The following is a 12,923-nucleotide window of genomic DNA, read 5'->3' on the forward strand; positions in this document are numbered from 1 at the left end:
TTTCAGCAGCCCCTGAACTCTCCTCTATGTTATCTTACCTGTCCCTGTACCCTGAGACTTTTATAGTCAATTAGAGGCAGTTGAGTTTGGTGGCATTTTTTTTAAAGCAAAAAAATGCGTTCAGACGGAAGTTTATTGGCATTTGAAAAGCCAAATGCTTGTAACAGCATGCAGACGCATCTAAACGCAGTAACTCGTGTTTATAAGCGTTTCGTTTTGTAGGTGTTTTCAATGAGGATACATTTCTGACCATTTTACAATGTGAAAATGCTTCTAAATGCAAACGCTGCTTAACGCACATAAACGCGGCATGTAAACACGGAAAAACTGATGTTTTTTTACCATCGGTTACTATCTGTCAAGTTCCAGCATTCAGGAGAGGTTTTCAAACATCCCGTTTACATGAAGACTAATAGTGCCTTCACACTGCCGTGCTGATGTTTGGTCACATTGCGGATGCAGCGCAGCATACCCATGGTTCTATAGGCTCTGAGGAAGAGGTACGGCCTCGAAACGCGTCAGCCCTCTGCTTTCATGAGATATCGGACTCCTGCAATGAGGCGGCTCTATGGAATTGATGTGCTTGATTTTCGCGAATGTTTGTGAGTAGCTGATTTTTATCTTAATATTATCAATAAACTCGCTGAGGATAATGCGCTAGGCTGGTGCGCCCTTTCTTTGTTTTGTATCTACAGTGTCTGGTCGACCGCCCCGGTCGTAAGGGGCAGCAAAGCCTAGCCATAACGGATGCCAAGTATGAGTACGAGTTCCGGGATTGAGGCAGCCTGAGGACCGGGTTCTGAGCGCAGGAGTGGGGTGCTGAATAGCATTTATCTCTTTTTTGGAATATACCCATGGTTCTAGTATGGGTCTCCCACTCTTTCCCTTAGACGTCTTAAGATCGAGCCTTTTTCTGAAAGTGCACCAAAGATGCAGCATGCAGAACTTTTGGTGCAATTTCTGAAAATGTGCTAAAAACACCCAATCTAATAGTTTTAGTAAGATCTAGTAAGTTTTTGGGAATGCGCAGGTAACCCTCACAAAAACCGCGTGTACACTGCACTACACTGCACTACACCTGTGCTGTGACCAGCAGTGTGAAAGCACCCTAATGCTAAAGTGTTTGAGCATGAGTTCAGTGGGACCATTCACTGCTAGAACTCAACCTGTAGTGTTAAGCCTCGTACACACGCAACGAATTTCCGCTGACCGGTCGTCCGTCTTTTGTCCAGAGTGGCGTCTGTTGGTTGGAATGTGCTCTAAACTGCACACAAATTTTCCCGTACGACAGAATTCTATTTTAGAAGTGATGTCATGTGTTGGATTGCTTTCTATGTGTTTTTTCATCTCTGAGCATGCCTAGTCTTGCTCATAAGATTTTTCCCCATCGAAATCTGTACTAATGAGACGAAAATCAGACGTGTGTTGACGGACAACAAAAATTATATAGTATGCACACCAGATTTTTTTCGGCCAAAAAGTCGGAGTCGGTTGTTGGAAGCACCATACTAACAAGTCAAAAATCGGCAGATCGGTCGTCGGACGAAATTTCCCAGCCGAATTTCTTATTGTGTGTACGTGGCTTTAGGCTTAGACAAGCTACAAACTACAATACTGTAAATTCATAGAATTATTAGCAATAAGACTTCTAGAGAAAGGTGAGGGAGTGGGAGTGTCCGTCTTCCAAGTAAAGCGTTTAAGATGTCTACAGAATCAAATGACTTTTGGAAGCGCTGGAAAAGATAATGTTCCGTTTTACTAGAGTGTGCCCTTGAATCTATGATTTGTGTGTCCATTCATTTTCTCCATTCTGGGATTGGCTCTTAAATTGTAGGAGAGCCCCTCTTTTCGGGTAGCACATCGTAGCACGTTCAGATCGAATGTATCAGTTGGGTTTTCAGGGTGGAAGGAGAACTTCTGGAGCAGAGCGGTGAGGAAGAGAAAGATCTCCATCCGAGCCAGACCTTCCCCAGGGCAGATCCTCTTTCCTGGAACAACCAGAAAGCAGCAGATAGAAGCATGAGCATATTACATGGCAGAGGAAACTACTACGATTATTTCTCTTTCAGTTTCTTACCTGCAGAGAAAGGAATGAGAGCTTCCTGTGGACAGAACTTCCCATTCTCATCCAGGAAATTTTCTGGATTAAATTCATAGGGTGACTTCCAGTATTCTGGGTCTGATAGTGCAGAACCAATCAGAGGAATCACTGTTGTCCCCTGTGACACAATGACATGAAAGACATTGATAGTATCAGCACATTTTGCTAACAGCACATGCAACAGATGATTTTTACACATTTGGCCCACTTAAAGATCTGAGTCCTGGGAACAAAGTCCTCAATTCTTATGTTGTATTTAGAATTGTGAAAATATAATAGTTTTGTATTCTTATGTGGCTTTGGTGAGGAATCTTGGGAGGTAATTTTGGATTCCCCTAGGAGAAGGCTTTTTCTAACATATGAGAAGCCCTGACCTTTGGATGGTAACCTGTAACAGGGATGGTGCAAGGTTGGTCTTTCCTGCTCAATTTCAGTCTATCCCAAAATACATATATGGTGGTCTGACTGAATGCAACAGGGCTGGCAGCCTACTAACAGGCAGGACAGATGCTATTGTGGTATAGGTTCTTAAAGAATCCCTTCTCGGCTTTAGTATCTGTTCTTATCAGTGCTCAGTAGGGGTGCTCCACTGTCATTGTGACATTATGGTCTGAGATGATCTGCTGGTATGATGGGGTCCTGATGGATCTTACATTGGAAACAGAAATTGGTGCACCCAATTGGTGAGATGGGAGCTGTGAGTGATTCCATTGTGGAAGATTCCAAGGTGCCATGTGCCTCCTGATTTGACTGTGCTACCTGGTCTGGGGCAGAGAAGGCAAAGAGGTTGCTGTGTTAAGCGCTCCTGGGAGTGGTGCCTTGGGGGTGCTGGAGTAGCACTATGGGTGTGGGACCATACTTTGTGAAACAGCACTAGGCCATGTCACCCAAGCTTGTATACTACACAACACATCATTGACTGGGCCCTTTGGCCAAGATTGGACCAATTTTGTTACAAGGTTGCAAGGCCTGGCAAATGCACATGCACTGGCACTTTGTTTTTTTTTTAATATTTATTTTCTATCCACGTGTGTCACTCACACTTATGGTTTTTTTTTTTTCCTTTCACTCTGGATTGTACGGTATGGGTCTTGGGGCCTACCTTGAGGTCTAGGGGGAGGATCGGTTCCCGTTATGTTCCTTCCTCCTTTGCCCTGGGGAGTCTCTTTTGGGAGAGGCCCCCGCCTAGTACTCTTTGGTTGGCTTAAGGAATAGAGGAGTCTAATGGGCCATTTGGCTAGGTGTACCTGAGTGTGCTTAACCCATGTCAGGATTCTTGCACCCCAGGAGCGTAGAGAAGGATCCTTACTTTTTGGAAGGGGAATATAAGACACATCCTACAGTAAGTGCATTTTTTTATTTGTGTTCACATGCACTTTTTTGCTCACTTCATTTTTATTTTTCGCACTGTGGGCTAAAAGAAGAAATTTTATAGAAAAAGAACAGGCTGCTGTGGGGGCACTTGTGCAGGCATGCCCCCCACTGTTAGAAATCATGGGGTCCCGTACAGCCTACCTGACAGACCCCTCCCCCGAAAATATCACACAATATTTTCAAAAAAATAAATTAAAATCATTATTAGCGGACACAAACATAGCATAACTTACAAATTTCCTGCTAAACCTATGACATGCAGTTAATAAATTAACTTGAGTGTAAATTAGATCTTGGGGCTCATTCACATAGGTGCTGTGTCCTGTACAGTGTGAATCAGTTTTTTTTTTAATGTGGCTATTGTTGTGCGCAGGCAGCCTTTGTTACTATATAGGGTCGTACCTAGCACCTCCCCATCCACAGCTCCCAACCCTCTGCACCTAGCACATCCCTCCCCATCCACAGCTCATGCCTCTGCACCTAGAATACCCCCCATCCACAGCTCTTACCCCACTGTACCTAGAATACCCACATTCACTGCTCTCACTCCTCTGCACCTAAAATACCCTCCCCATCCACAGCTCTCATCCCTCTGCACCTCGCACCCCATCCCCCCCTCCACCCTCATCCACAGCTCTTGTCCCTCTACATCTAGAACCCCCATCCACAGTTCTCACTCCTTTGCCCCTAGAATACCCCTCCATCCACAGCTCTTACCCCACTGTACCTAGCACCCCTTATCCACAGCTCTCACCCCTCTGCACCTAGAATACTCCCATCCACTGCTCTCACCCCTCTGCACCTAGAATACCCTTCCCATCCACAGCTCTCATCCCTCTGCACCTAGCACCCCATTCCCCCCTCCACCCCCATCCACAGCTCTTGTTCCTCTACATCTAGGACCCCAATCCACAGTTCTCACCCCTTTGCTCTTAGAATACTCCCCAATCTACTGCTCTCACCCCTCTGCACCTAAAATACCCTCCTCTTTCCTAGCTCTACTCCTTTTAACAGCCCTCCATCCACAGGTCTTACCCCTCTGCACCTAGCACCCCCTATCTACAGCTCTCACCCCTCTGCAACTAGAATACCTTCCATATCCACATCTCTCACTCTTCTGCACCTACATTACCCCCCCTCCCCCATCCACAGCTCTCACCCCTCTGCACCTAGAATACCCTCCATAATATCCACAGCTCTCACCCTTCTGCATCTAGAATACCCCCCCATCCACAGCTCTCACCCCTCTGCACCTAGAATACCCTCCATCTCCAGCTCTAACCCCTCTGCAACTAGAATACCCTCCATATCCACAGCTCTCACTCTTCTGCACCTGCAATACCCCCCCCCCCACCACAGCTCTCACCCCTCTGCACCTAGAATACCCTCCATATCCACAGCTCTCACCCTTCTGAACCTAAAATACACCCCATCCACAGCTCTCACCCCTCTGCACCTAGAATACCCTCCATATCCACAGCTCTCACCCTTCTGCACCTAGAATACCCCCACCCCCAGCTCTCACCCCTCTGCACTTAGCAGCCTCCTTACTTCCTATCCATAGCAATCCCTCCTATACCCATCATTCCTCATTCACTGCTCTCACCATTGGTGCTCACACATATGGCAGCACACTCCCTGCACTGCTTCCCATATGCAGCGGCAGTGTGCAATGGACCATGGCCAGCAACTGGTCTCGGCATCTGGAGCTCAAGTCAAAGGGGGTACACACACAGGGGGAATCAGATGTCAGCAGAACAGGGAGGAGGACCATTACCAATTACAGAACGATAACCTGTGTCTGTCTCTCCCTACAGCAGCTAAAAGCCGTCAGGAGGGAGAGAAAGCGGCTTTCATCAGCAGCTCACCATTGCCAGTGATATTGCAGCTCACCATCCGATTCCACACATCAACTAGTCCACTCTATACTCTGCACTCAGGTGACTCAGCATATGGGATTCTGCTCAGGCCGCCATTATGCAGCAGTAGTGGTGGACACTGAACAGTGATGTCCACTTTTCAAGCCCCCCATTGCAAGAGGAAGCTATTTCGTGTACACAGGTTCCCTTTCTTCTTCTGCAGGGTCTGGTGGGGACTGCAGTTCAGGCTCCTGCCCCTTCTCCCCCACCTGACCCCCCCCACCCTGTGATATCAGACAGGGTTTCTTCTCCCCGCATTCGCTGTCACTTTTTAAAAACAGTCCAGGCTATGCCCATACAGCCACATCATTCATTCACAGATTCCTGTGAATGAATAAACTACAAGTACCTTCTTTCACAATGGCAGATGGATTTGTAGTTTAATTGGGCTGCAGGGGTGCTAATGTGTGCATTAATAGTCCATTGAAATGCCCACTGGCTTAAAAAATGAAAGCCTGTACAGAGGTATGGGCTGAAAGTTGGAGGACATGTCTACAGGAGCCCACATTACACCCATGATCTACTGTTAATGGGTGCAATGCTTTCCAGGCTCTTGCAGGAAAAAAATAATAAATGTACATTTTTTTTCTGCAAAAATATGTACATTTATTATTTTTTCTGTAAAGATGAACTTAGCCTCTTAATTTGTTGTGCATTGCTGTTTTGTCATTTCTCCTGTCTGCACCACTCTGTATGCTGTATCATACATTAAATATTCCTAACCAACCCTGTCTGCAGATAGGGTATACCTTACATACATTGTATTGGCCCACTCCGTACTCTGAGCTGTATGTTAGCTACAGGTTTGATAAAAATGTGTGCAAATATCATGCAGCCTGAGGTTGATGTCAGGACTGGTGCGCAATCATGTTGGAACAGCAAGGGGCCATCCCCAAACTGTTCCCACAAAGTTGTCCAAAATGTCTTGCCCAACCCCTAAAAAACAACCCCACACCATAATCTCCCATCCACCAAATTGTTTGGAGCAGTGCACAAAGAAAGGTCCATAAAGACAAGGATGAGCAAGTTTGAGGTGGAGGAACTTGACTGGCCTGCACAGAGTCCTGACCTCAACCTGGTAAAAGACTATCAGGATGAATTAGAGCGGAGACTGCGAGCCAGGCCTTCCCGTCCAAAATCAGTGCCTGACCTCACAAATGTGGTTCTAAGGGAATGGTCAAACATTCCCATAGACACTCCTAAACCTTGTGGACAGCCTTCCCAGAGGAGTTGAAGCTGTTATAGCTGCAAAGGGTGGGCCAACTCAATATTGAACCCTACAGGCTAAGACTGGGATGTCATTAAAGTTCATGTTTGTATAAAGGTTATACAATAAAATCATAACATTATTGACCAGCAAGTAAAGCAATTAGAGAGTTCCTTCTATTAACCACTTTACCCCCGCTTACTGTGCCTCTACTGCGGCACAGTGGCTCGTTCCTGTCCAGCGACGTAGACCTACGTCGCTGGACTCCTCCCCTTGTGGGCGGCGCTCGTGTGCCGCCGGAGGCTCGCTCCCGCTGTATTCAGTCACCGCGGGAGTCGGGCCAGGCGAGGAGCGGCGGCGATCGCCGCTGCTCTTCCCCGATCGTTGGGGAATCGAGTCTGGAGATCCGCCCGCTTGTGTAAACAAAGCGGGCGGATCTCCTAAGTGACAGACAGGGTCAGATTGCAGTGTTCAGCATAGCTGAACCTGCGATCTGTCCTTGTGTCACTCAGTCACCTCCCCCCACACACGTTAGTAAGTACCAGGCATACATTAACCCCTCCCTCTCCAATAAAAATTAACCCCTTCCCGGCCAGTGTCATTTTTACAGTAACAGTGCATATGTATAGCACCGATTACTGTAGTAATGTCACTGGTAGCCCCAAAAGTGTCAAAAATGTCAGTCAAGGGTCCGCTCTGTCCGCCGCAATGTCGCAGTCCCGCAAAAAAATCGCAGATCGCCGCCATTACGCGTTAAAAAAAAAAACACCAAAAATGACAGAAATCTTTCCCTTAGTTAGTAAACGCAATAACTTTTGCGCAAACCAATCAAAATACGCTTATTGTGATTTTTTTTACAAAACATAGGAAGCAGAAAACAAATTGCATTTTTTGGGGGGAATTTCATATAAAAAAATGTGAAAAATATTGTTATTTTTTCAAAATTTACGCTATTTTCTCGTTTATAGCGCAAAAAGTAAAAATCGCACAGGTGATCAAATATCAAAAAAGGACGTAAATTTAGTTTGGGTATGGCATCGCACGACCGCGCAATTGTCAGTTAAAGTCGCACAGTGCCAAATCGCAAAAAGTGGCCTGGACGTAAGACAGCAAAATCCTCCGGTGGTAAAGTGGTTAAATATTACAAAAAATAGTCATGCACAGAAAACACATTAGGGTTTCCTTTTTCCTCTCGGCTGGTCAGTTATACATTACATTTAGATAGGCAGGTAAATTCTATCTTTTTTTTTTTTAAAGGTCAGATTGTTTAAAAGTTCATTGTTTACTAGAACATTCAGTATCCATATCCCGTACAGAGATACAACATGTTGACCGAGTGGTTTACCATATCTCAAGCCCTGTCCTTATTTATATAAAATCATCTAAAATTACACATACCTCCAGTAGATGATTCACCTTGTTAAAATGAATATAAAACCAAACCATGAACTTCTCTTATTTGCTCCATTTTGGTCAACTAAATATACTGTAGCATTGAAAGTGTTTTGTTATATCCGTTCATTATAAATGAAAAAAAAAAAAAATTAAGAAAAACTTGCCTGGTAATCTGTAGACAAATAACGGCTCTAAGGGTCCTTTCACACGAACGATCCGATCAGATTTTAGGCAGATCTGATCGGATTCTCCATGCTACCCTATGGAGCAGCGGATGTCAGCGGAGACATGTCCGCTGACACCCATTGCAATCCGCATCCGATCCTGTCCGTGAAATCCGGACGGATGGAAACCCTATTTTCCATCCGTCCAGGGGAACGAATCGGATGGGATCGGATGTGAGCGGACAGGCGGTCCATTCTCATCCGATTCCCCATATAGAGCAGCAGGGCTCTGACACCTCCCTCTCCGCACACAGTGCGGAGACGGAGCTGTCATCCGCCTGCTCAGCGGTGATCGGCGGATCGATCCCCGATGAGCAGAGAACGGACTGCAGCACGCAGCGCAGCGTGTGAAAGGAGCCTAATGCTCCTATCACTGGTATCAGCCAACATGATATGTAATGAACAGGTGCAGACTATAGAGAACAGCTTGTCAGGCTACAATATGCTGCAGATAAATGGCAACTGATCACACACAGGACAGCAACTCACTTAGACCAAGACTAAACTTACAGTAATGTAAGATGACTTCAGCTCTGCCCTCCCTCTGTAGGAGAGGTCCCTCAGATGCATTTTGTCCTTTAGTGGAAGTGCCTCATCAATTAAGCCCACTAGGAGGCAAAACACATCTGAGGGACCTCTCCTGTATGTGGAGAACAGAGTTGAAGCAATCTTTCATTATTGGTTTAGTCAGGGCTTTTTTTCAGCGGGAACGCGGGGGAACGCAGTTCCGGCACCTCCAGAACTGAATGTATGTAATGGCAAGGAGTGCTGGGGTGTGCTGGAGGGTCTATTGATGCTGGCTAATAGGGAATCTATTGCTGCTATTTTTGCAGAGGATGGGGGTCTATTGTTGTTGGGGAGGTTTTCTGTTGCTCATGGGGATGTATTGTTGCTGGGGTGAGTCTTTTGTGGCTGGTGGGTCAGTTGTTGCTGGGAGGGATTTATTGTTGAGGGAGGGATCTTTGTTGCTGGCTGCTGGAGGGTATATTGATGCTGGCTACTGGGGAATCTAGAGTTGCTGGAGGGGATCTATTTGCTGCTGGAGGGGATCTATTTGCTGCTGGAGGGGATCTGTTTGCGCAGATGGTCTATTGTTGTTAGGTAAGTCTGTTGTTGCTGGTGGGGTATCATGTTGCAGGGAATCAATCATTGCTGGGAGGGATCTACTGTTGAGGGAGGGGTCTAATGCTGCTGGCTGCTGGAGAGTCTATTGATGCTTGATGTTGGAAGTCCATTGTTGCAGGGGTGGATCTATTGTCGCTGGGGTGTCCATTGTTTCTAGATCTATTATATTGCCTTTCTTATTATCGGTAATTCTCTAAAAGGGGTGGTACTGGGAGGTGGGTAGGAGGTGAAACCAAGGAACGGTGCTCGGGGGTGGTAGGGGACGGAGTCAAGGGGTGACTCAGAAGGAAGGAGTTCCTGCACCTATTCTCTGAGAAAAAAAGCCCTGGGTTTAGTTTTGGTCACAATGGGGTTGATTTACCAACACTGGAGAGTGCAAAATCTGGTGCAGCTCTGCATAGAAACCAATCAGCTTCTAGGTTGTTTAATTAAGCTTTGACAAAAAAGAAATCTGTAAGCTGATTGGTTTCTTTGCAGAGGTGCACCAGATTTTGCACTCTCCAGTTTTAGTAAGTCAACCCCAATGAGGCGACATCCTGTTTGTGATCGGTTGCTTTTTTTCTCTTGCCTGTTGACATATTTATAAAGTTCCCAGTTCTCCTCTATCAACTACAGAACCCTCCCTCTGCCAACCCATGTTATACAAAAAAGTAGGGGGTATTCTGTAGTCTGAACATGCTTCCTGTTCTTCAGTGACAATGCTTTTGTCACCTTGAGACAGGAAGTATGTTATTGGCAGGATCAGAAAAATAAAATGGGTCTTACCTTGGGAAGGGTGAAGCCTCTGAAGTTTGTATCCTCGGTGACCTTATGTGGAAGTGCCATTGGGACGAGGTCTAAGTATCTCATGATTTCATGGATGACAGCATTGGTGTATGGCATTTCTAAGCGATCAGCGATACTGGGTAGTCTGTCTGGCCCAACGACTGAGTCTATTTCCTCCTGTATTCTCTCTAAGAAAAGAATAGAATATTCCAAAATGCAACATTACTTCAATAAAAATGTGCACCCTTAAAAATTCTCTATTTCCCTGTAAAATAAATATTTGGTAATAGAGAGAAAAGATTTAGGAGAATGTCACATGGTTGAGGAACAATTGTGATTGCTGAATGGCAGGATTATCTGCAGAATAAAAAAAAAAAGCTATTTGCCTATCTGTTATTGTGGTCAATGTGAAGTCACTTTTACGCTTTCATTTTCACTGTTGTCCATCAAGTGCTTCAAGTTTGAAGGACAGCAAAACCTTTTTGTGACTGGAGGTCGTTGATGCCTAGATGCTCAAGCCAAATTTAGCTTAACAATAACTTTATAACAAATCTGCGTAATTAAATTATATGTACTTTTAGGGACAAAAAAAGGCTTTTATTTTGGTACACTGTTTTATCATTATGATTATTAATAATGTAATTGTATCTGACAGTTACACTATTAAACATACACTGCTAAGCCATGACATTATGACTACTGACAGGTAAAGTAAATAACACTGCCGTGGTGATGCTGGCCTGAGTAGTCTAATCCAATAGAAGAACTACTGAAGCCCAACTAGCTGAAAAAGTGAACACTGGTTCCAACAGAAAGGTATCAGAACACACAGTGCATCACAGTTTGTGGTGCATGGGGCTGTGTAGCTGCAGGCTGGTCAGGGTGCCCATGCTGACCCATGTCCACAAGCACCATGGAACAATAGAAGAAGATGGCCTGGTCTGATTAATTTAAGAATGGTTTTAGAAACACAACAATAGGTTTGAAGTGTTGACTTGGCTTCCAAATTCTCCAGATCTCAATCCAATCGAGCATCTGTAAGATGTGCTGGAAAAACAAGTCCGAGTCACCTCAGAGCTGTGGATTTGGGTATGTTTCTACTTTAACATATACTAATTCTCTGCATTGCTCCATCCAACATTTCAATAAGAGACACTGGGATTGATTTACTAAAGCTAGAGGGTGCAAAATCTGGTGCAGTTGTGCATGGTAGCCAATCAGCTTTTAATTTCAGCTCGTTCAATTAAGTTTGACAAAAACCTGGAAGCTGATTGGGTTCTATGTAGAGCTGCACCAGATTTTGCACTCTCCAGTTTTAGTAAATCAACCCCAACGTGTCTGATAAAAAGGAGTTGATTAAATCTGCTCTGGCTCTTTAGCTAACCCAAAGTTCTCTGGAAATCCTTTGTCATGTATTAAATGTTTACTTTTATGTCAAATAATCTGTATGTATAAAAATCAGCATCAGTTTTAGGTCTCATTTACACTTGAATCTGGGGTGGCAGTAAAAATATGTGGTGGAACTGCAGTTTACCGTTCCCGATCGCCCACCTTATGCTAACTAGTGTTGGGCAAGCGCTTCGGACCGAGCATAAGTTAACCTGGAACATCACCTGTTTACCCGTTTAGCGAACACCTGAATTTGCGGGGTGCTGGGCGGGATGTTCGCCCACACAGTGCATTTTATGCCCTAATTGGGCAAAGCCAGGGCACAGTAAATTGCTGGTTGTTATGGAGCAGCCTGGGAAGCCGGCTGCGGCTTCCTTAACAACGAATGAGTCATCAGCTGTCAATGTGCTTCCCCACTGACAGCTTAATTAAAAAAAAAAAAAACATTGACGGCAATAGAAAAATGTGGAAAAAACAGCGTGGGGGTCCCCCCCAAAATCCATACCAGACCCTTATCTGAGCATGCAGCCTGGTCAGGAAATGGGGGGGGGGGCAAACGAGCACCTCCCCTTCCTCCTTCCTGAACCATACAAGGTCACATGCCCTCAACATAGGGGGGTTGCCCCTCCCCATGTGACGTCACCGACCTAGCATGCATCGATCAGTGACGTCACATGGGGGCAGTGCCATCAGGTGACAGTACCAGCTGGCTCTGTCCCTTACCTATTTAAGAACTGTCAGAAGGCAGAGCAGGCATTCAATGGTTAGCCTTCGTTGCAGGCTATTTTTTTTTTTCGGGTCCGGGGGTGGTGGCGTGCGTCATGATTGACGATCAATCTACATCAAGGGACAGTGTTTTTTATTTTTAACAAAGGAATTGTCAAAAACTGTGCGTATGTTTTTATTTCTTTTTGACACTTTTTTGGTAAATGGGTAGGGGTATTATGTACCCTATACTCATTCACAAAAAGAGGGGCCAAGATCTGGGGGCCCCCCTTGTTAAAAGGGGCTTCCAGATTCCGATAAGCCCCGGCCTGCAGACCCCCACGACTTCAGCCCAGGGTTGTCAGGAAGAGGCCCTTGTCCCCGTCAACATGAGCAGAGCTCCCCCATCCCAAAGCACCCTGCCCATCTTGAGGGCCTGGTATGGCTCAGGGGGGCTCACTCGTCCCCCTTCCTTTCCTGACCTGCTAGGCTGCATGCTCAGATATGGGTCTGGTAAAGATTTTGGGGGGACCCCACGCAGTTTTAATTTTGGCATGGGGTTCCCCTTAAAATCCATACCAGACCCCAACAACGTTTTTTTTTTTTTTAAACATTTCTGTATTGCCAGCAATGGTAATTATTGCTAGCAATTGAAACTCATTTAAGTGCAAAGCACATAAGAGAGCAACACAAGTGTAAACAATCCCCTAAACACCTGT

General features: G+C 45.4%; 1 protein-coding gene across 2 annotated transcripts in view; it reads right to left on the reverse strand.

Moving 5' to 3' along the window:
- Positions 1 to 1,737: 1,737 nt before the first annotated feature.
- LOC309549329 (cytochrome P450 2G1-like) overlaps positions 1,738 to 12,923 on the reverse strand; it is a 36,909-nt gene continuing 25,723 nt past the window's right edge. For both annotated transcript variants that reach the window (XM_082249525.1, XM_082249526.1), the window contains 3 exons: positions 10,111 to 10,298; positions 2,078 to 2,219; positions 1,738 to 1,988 (listed from right to left, as the gene is read on the reverse strand). In XM_082249525.1, the coding sequence (XP_082105651.1) occupies positions 1,759 to 1,988; positions 2,078 to 2,219; positions 10,111 to 10,298 (560 nt within the window). In that variant the 3' untranslated portion in view covers positions 1,738 to 1,758. The remainder of the gene's footprint in view (positions 1,989 to 2,077; positions 2,220 to 10,110; positions 10,299 to 12,923) is intronic.

The sequence above is a fragment of the Pelophylax lessonae genome (genome assembly GCF_965119305.1).
Source record: "Pelophylax lessonae genome assembly, chromosome: 3".
NCBI lineage: Eukaryota > Metazoa > Chordata > Amphibia > Anura > Ranidae > Pelophylax > Pelophylax lessonae.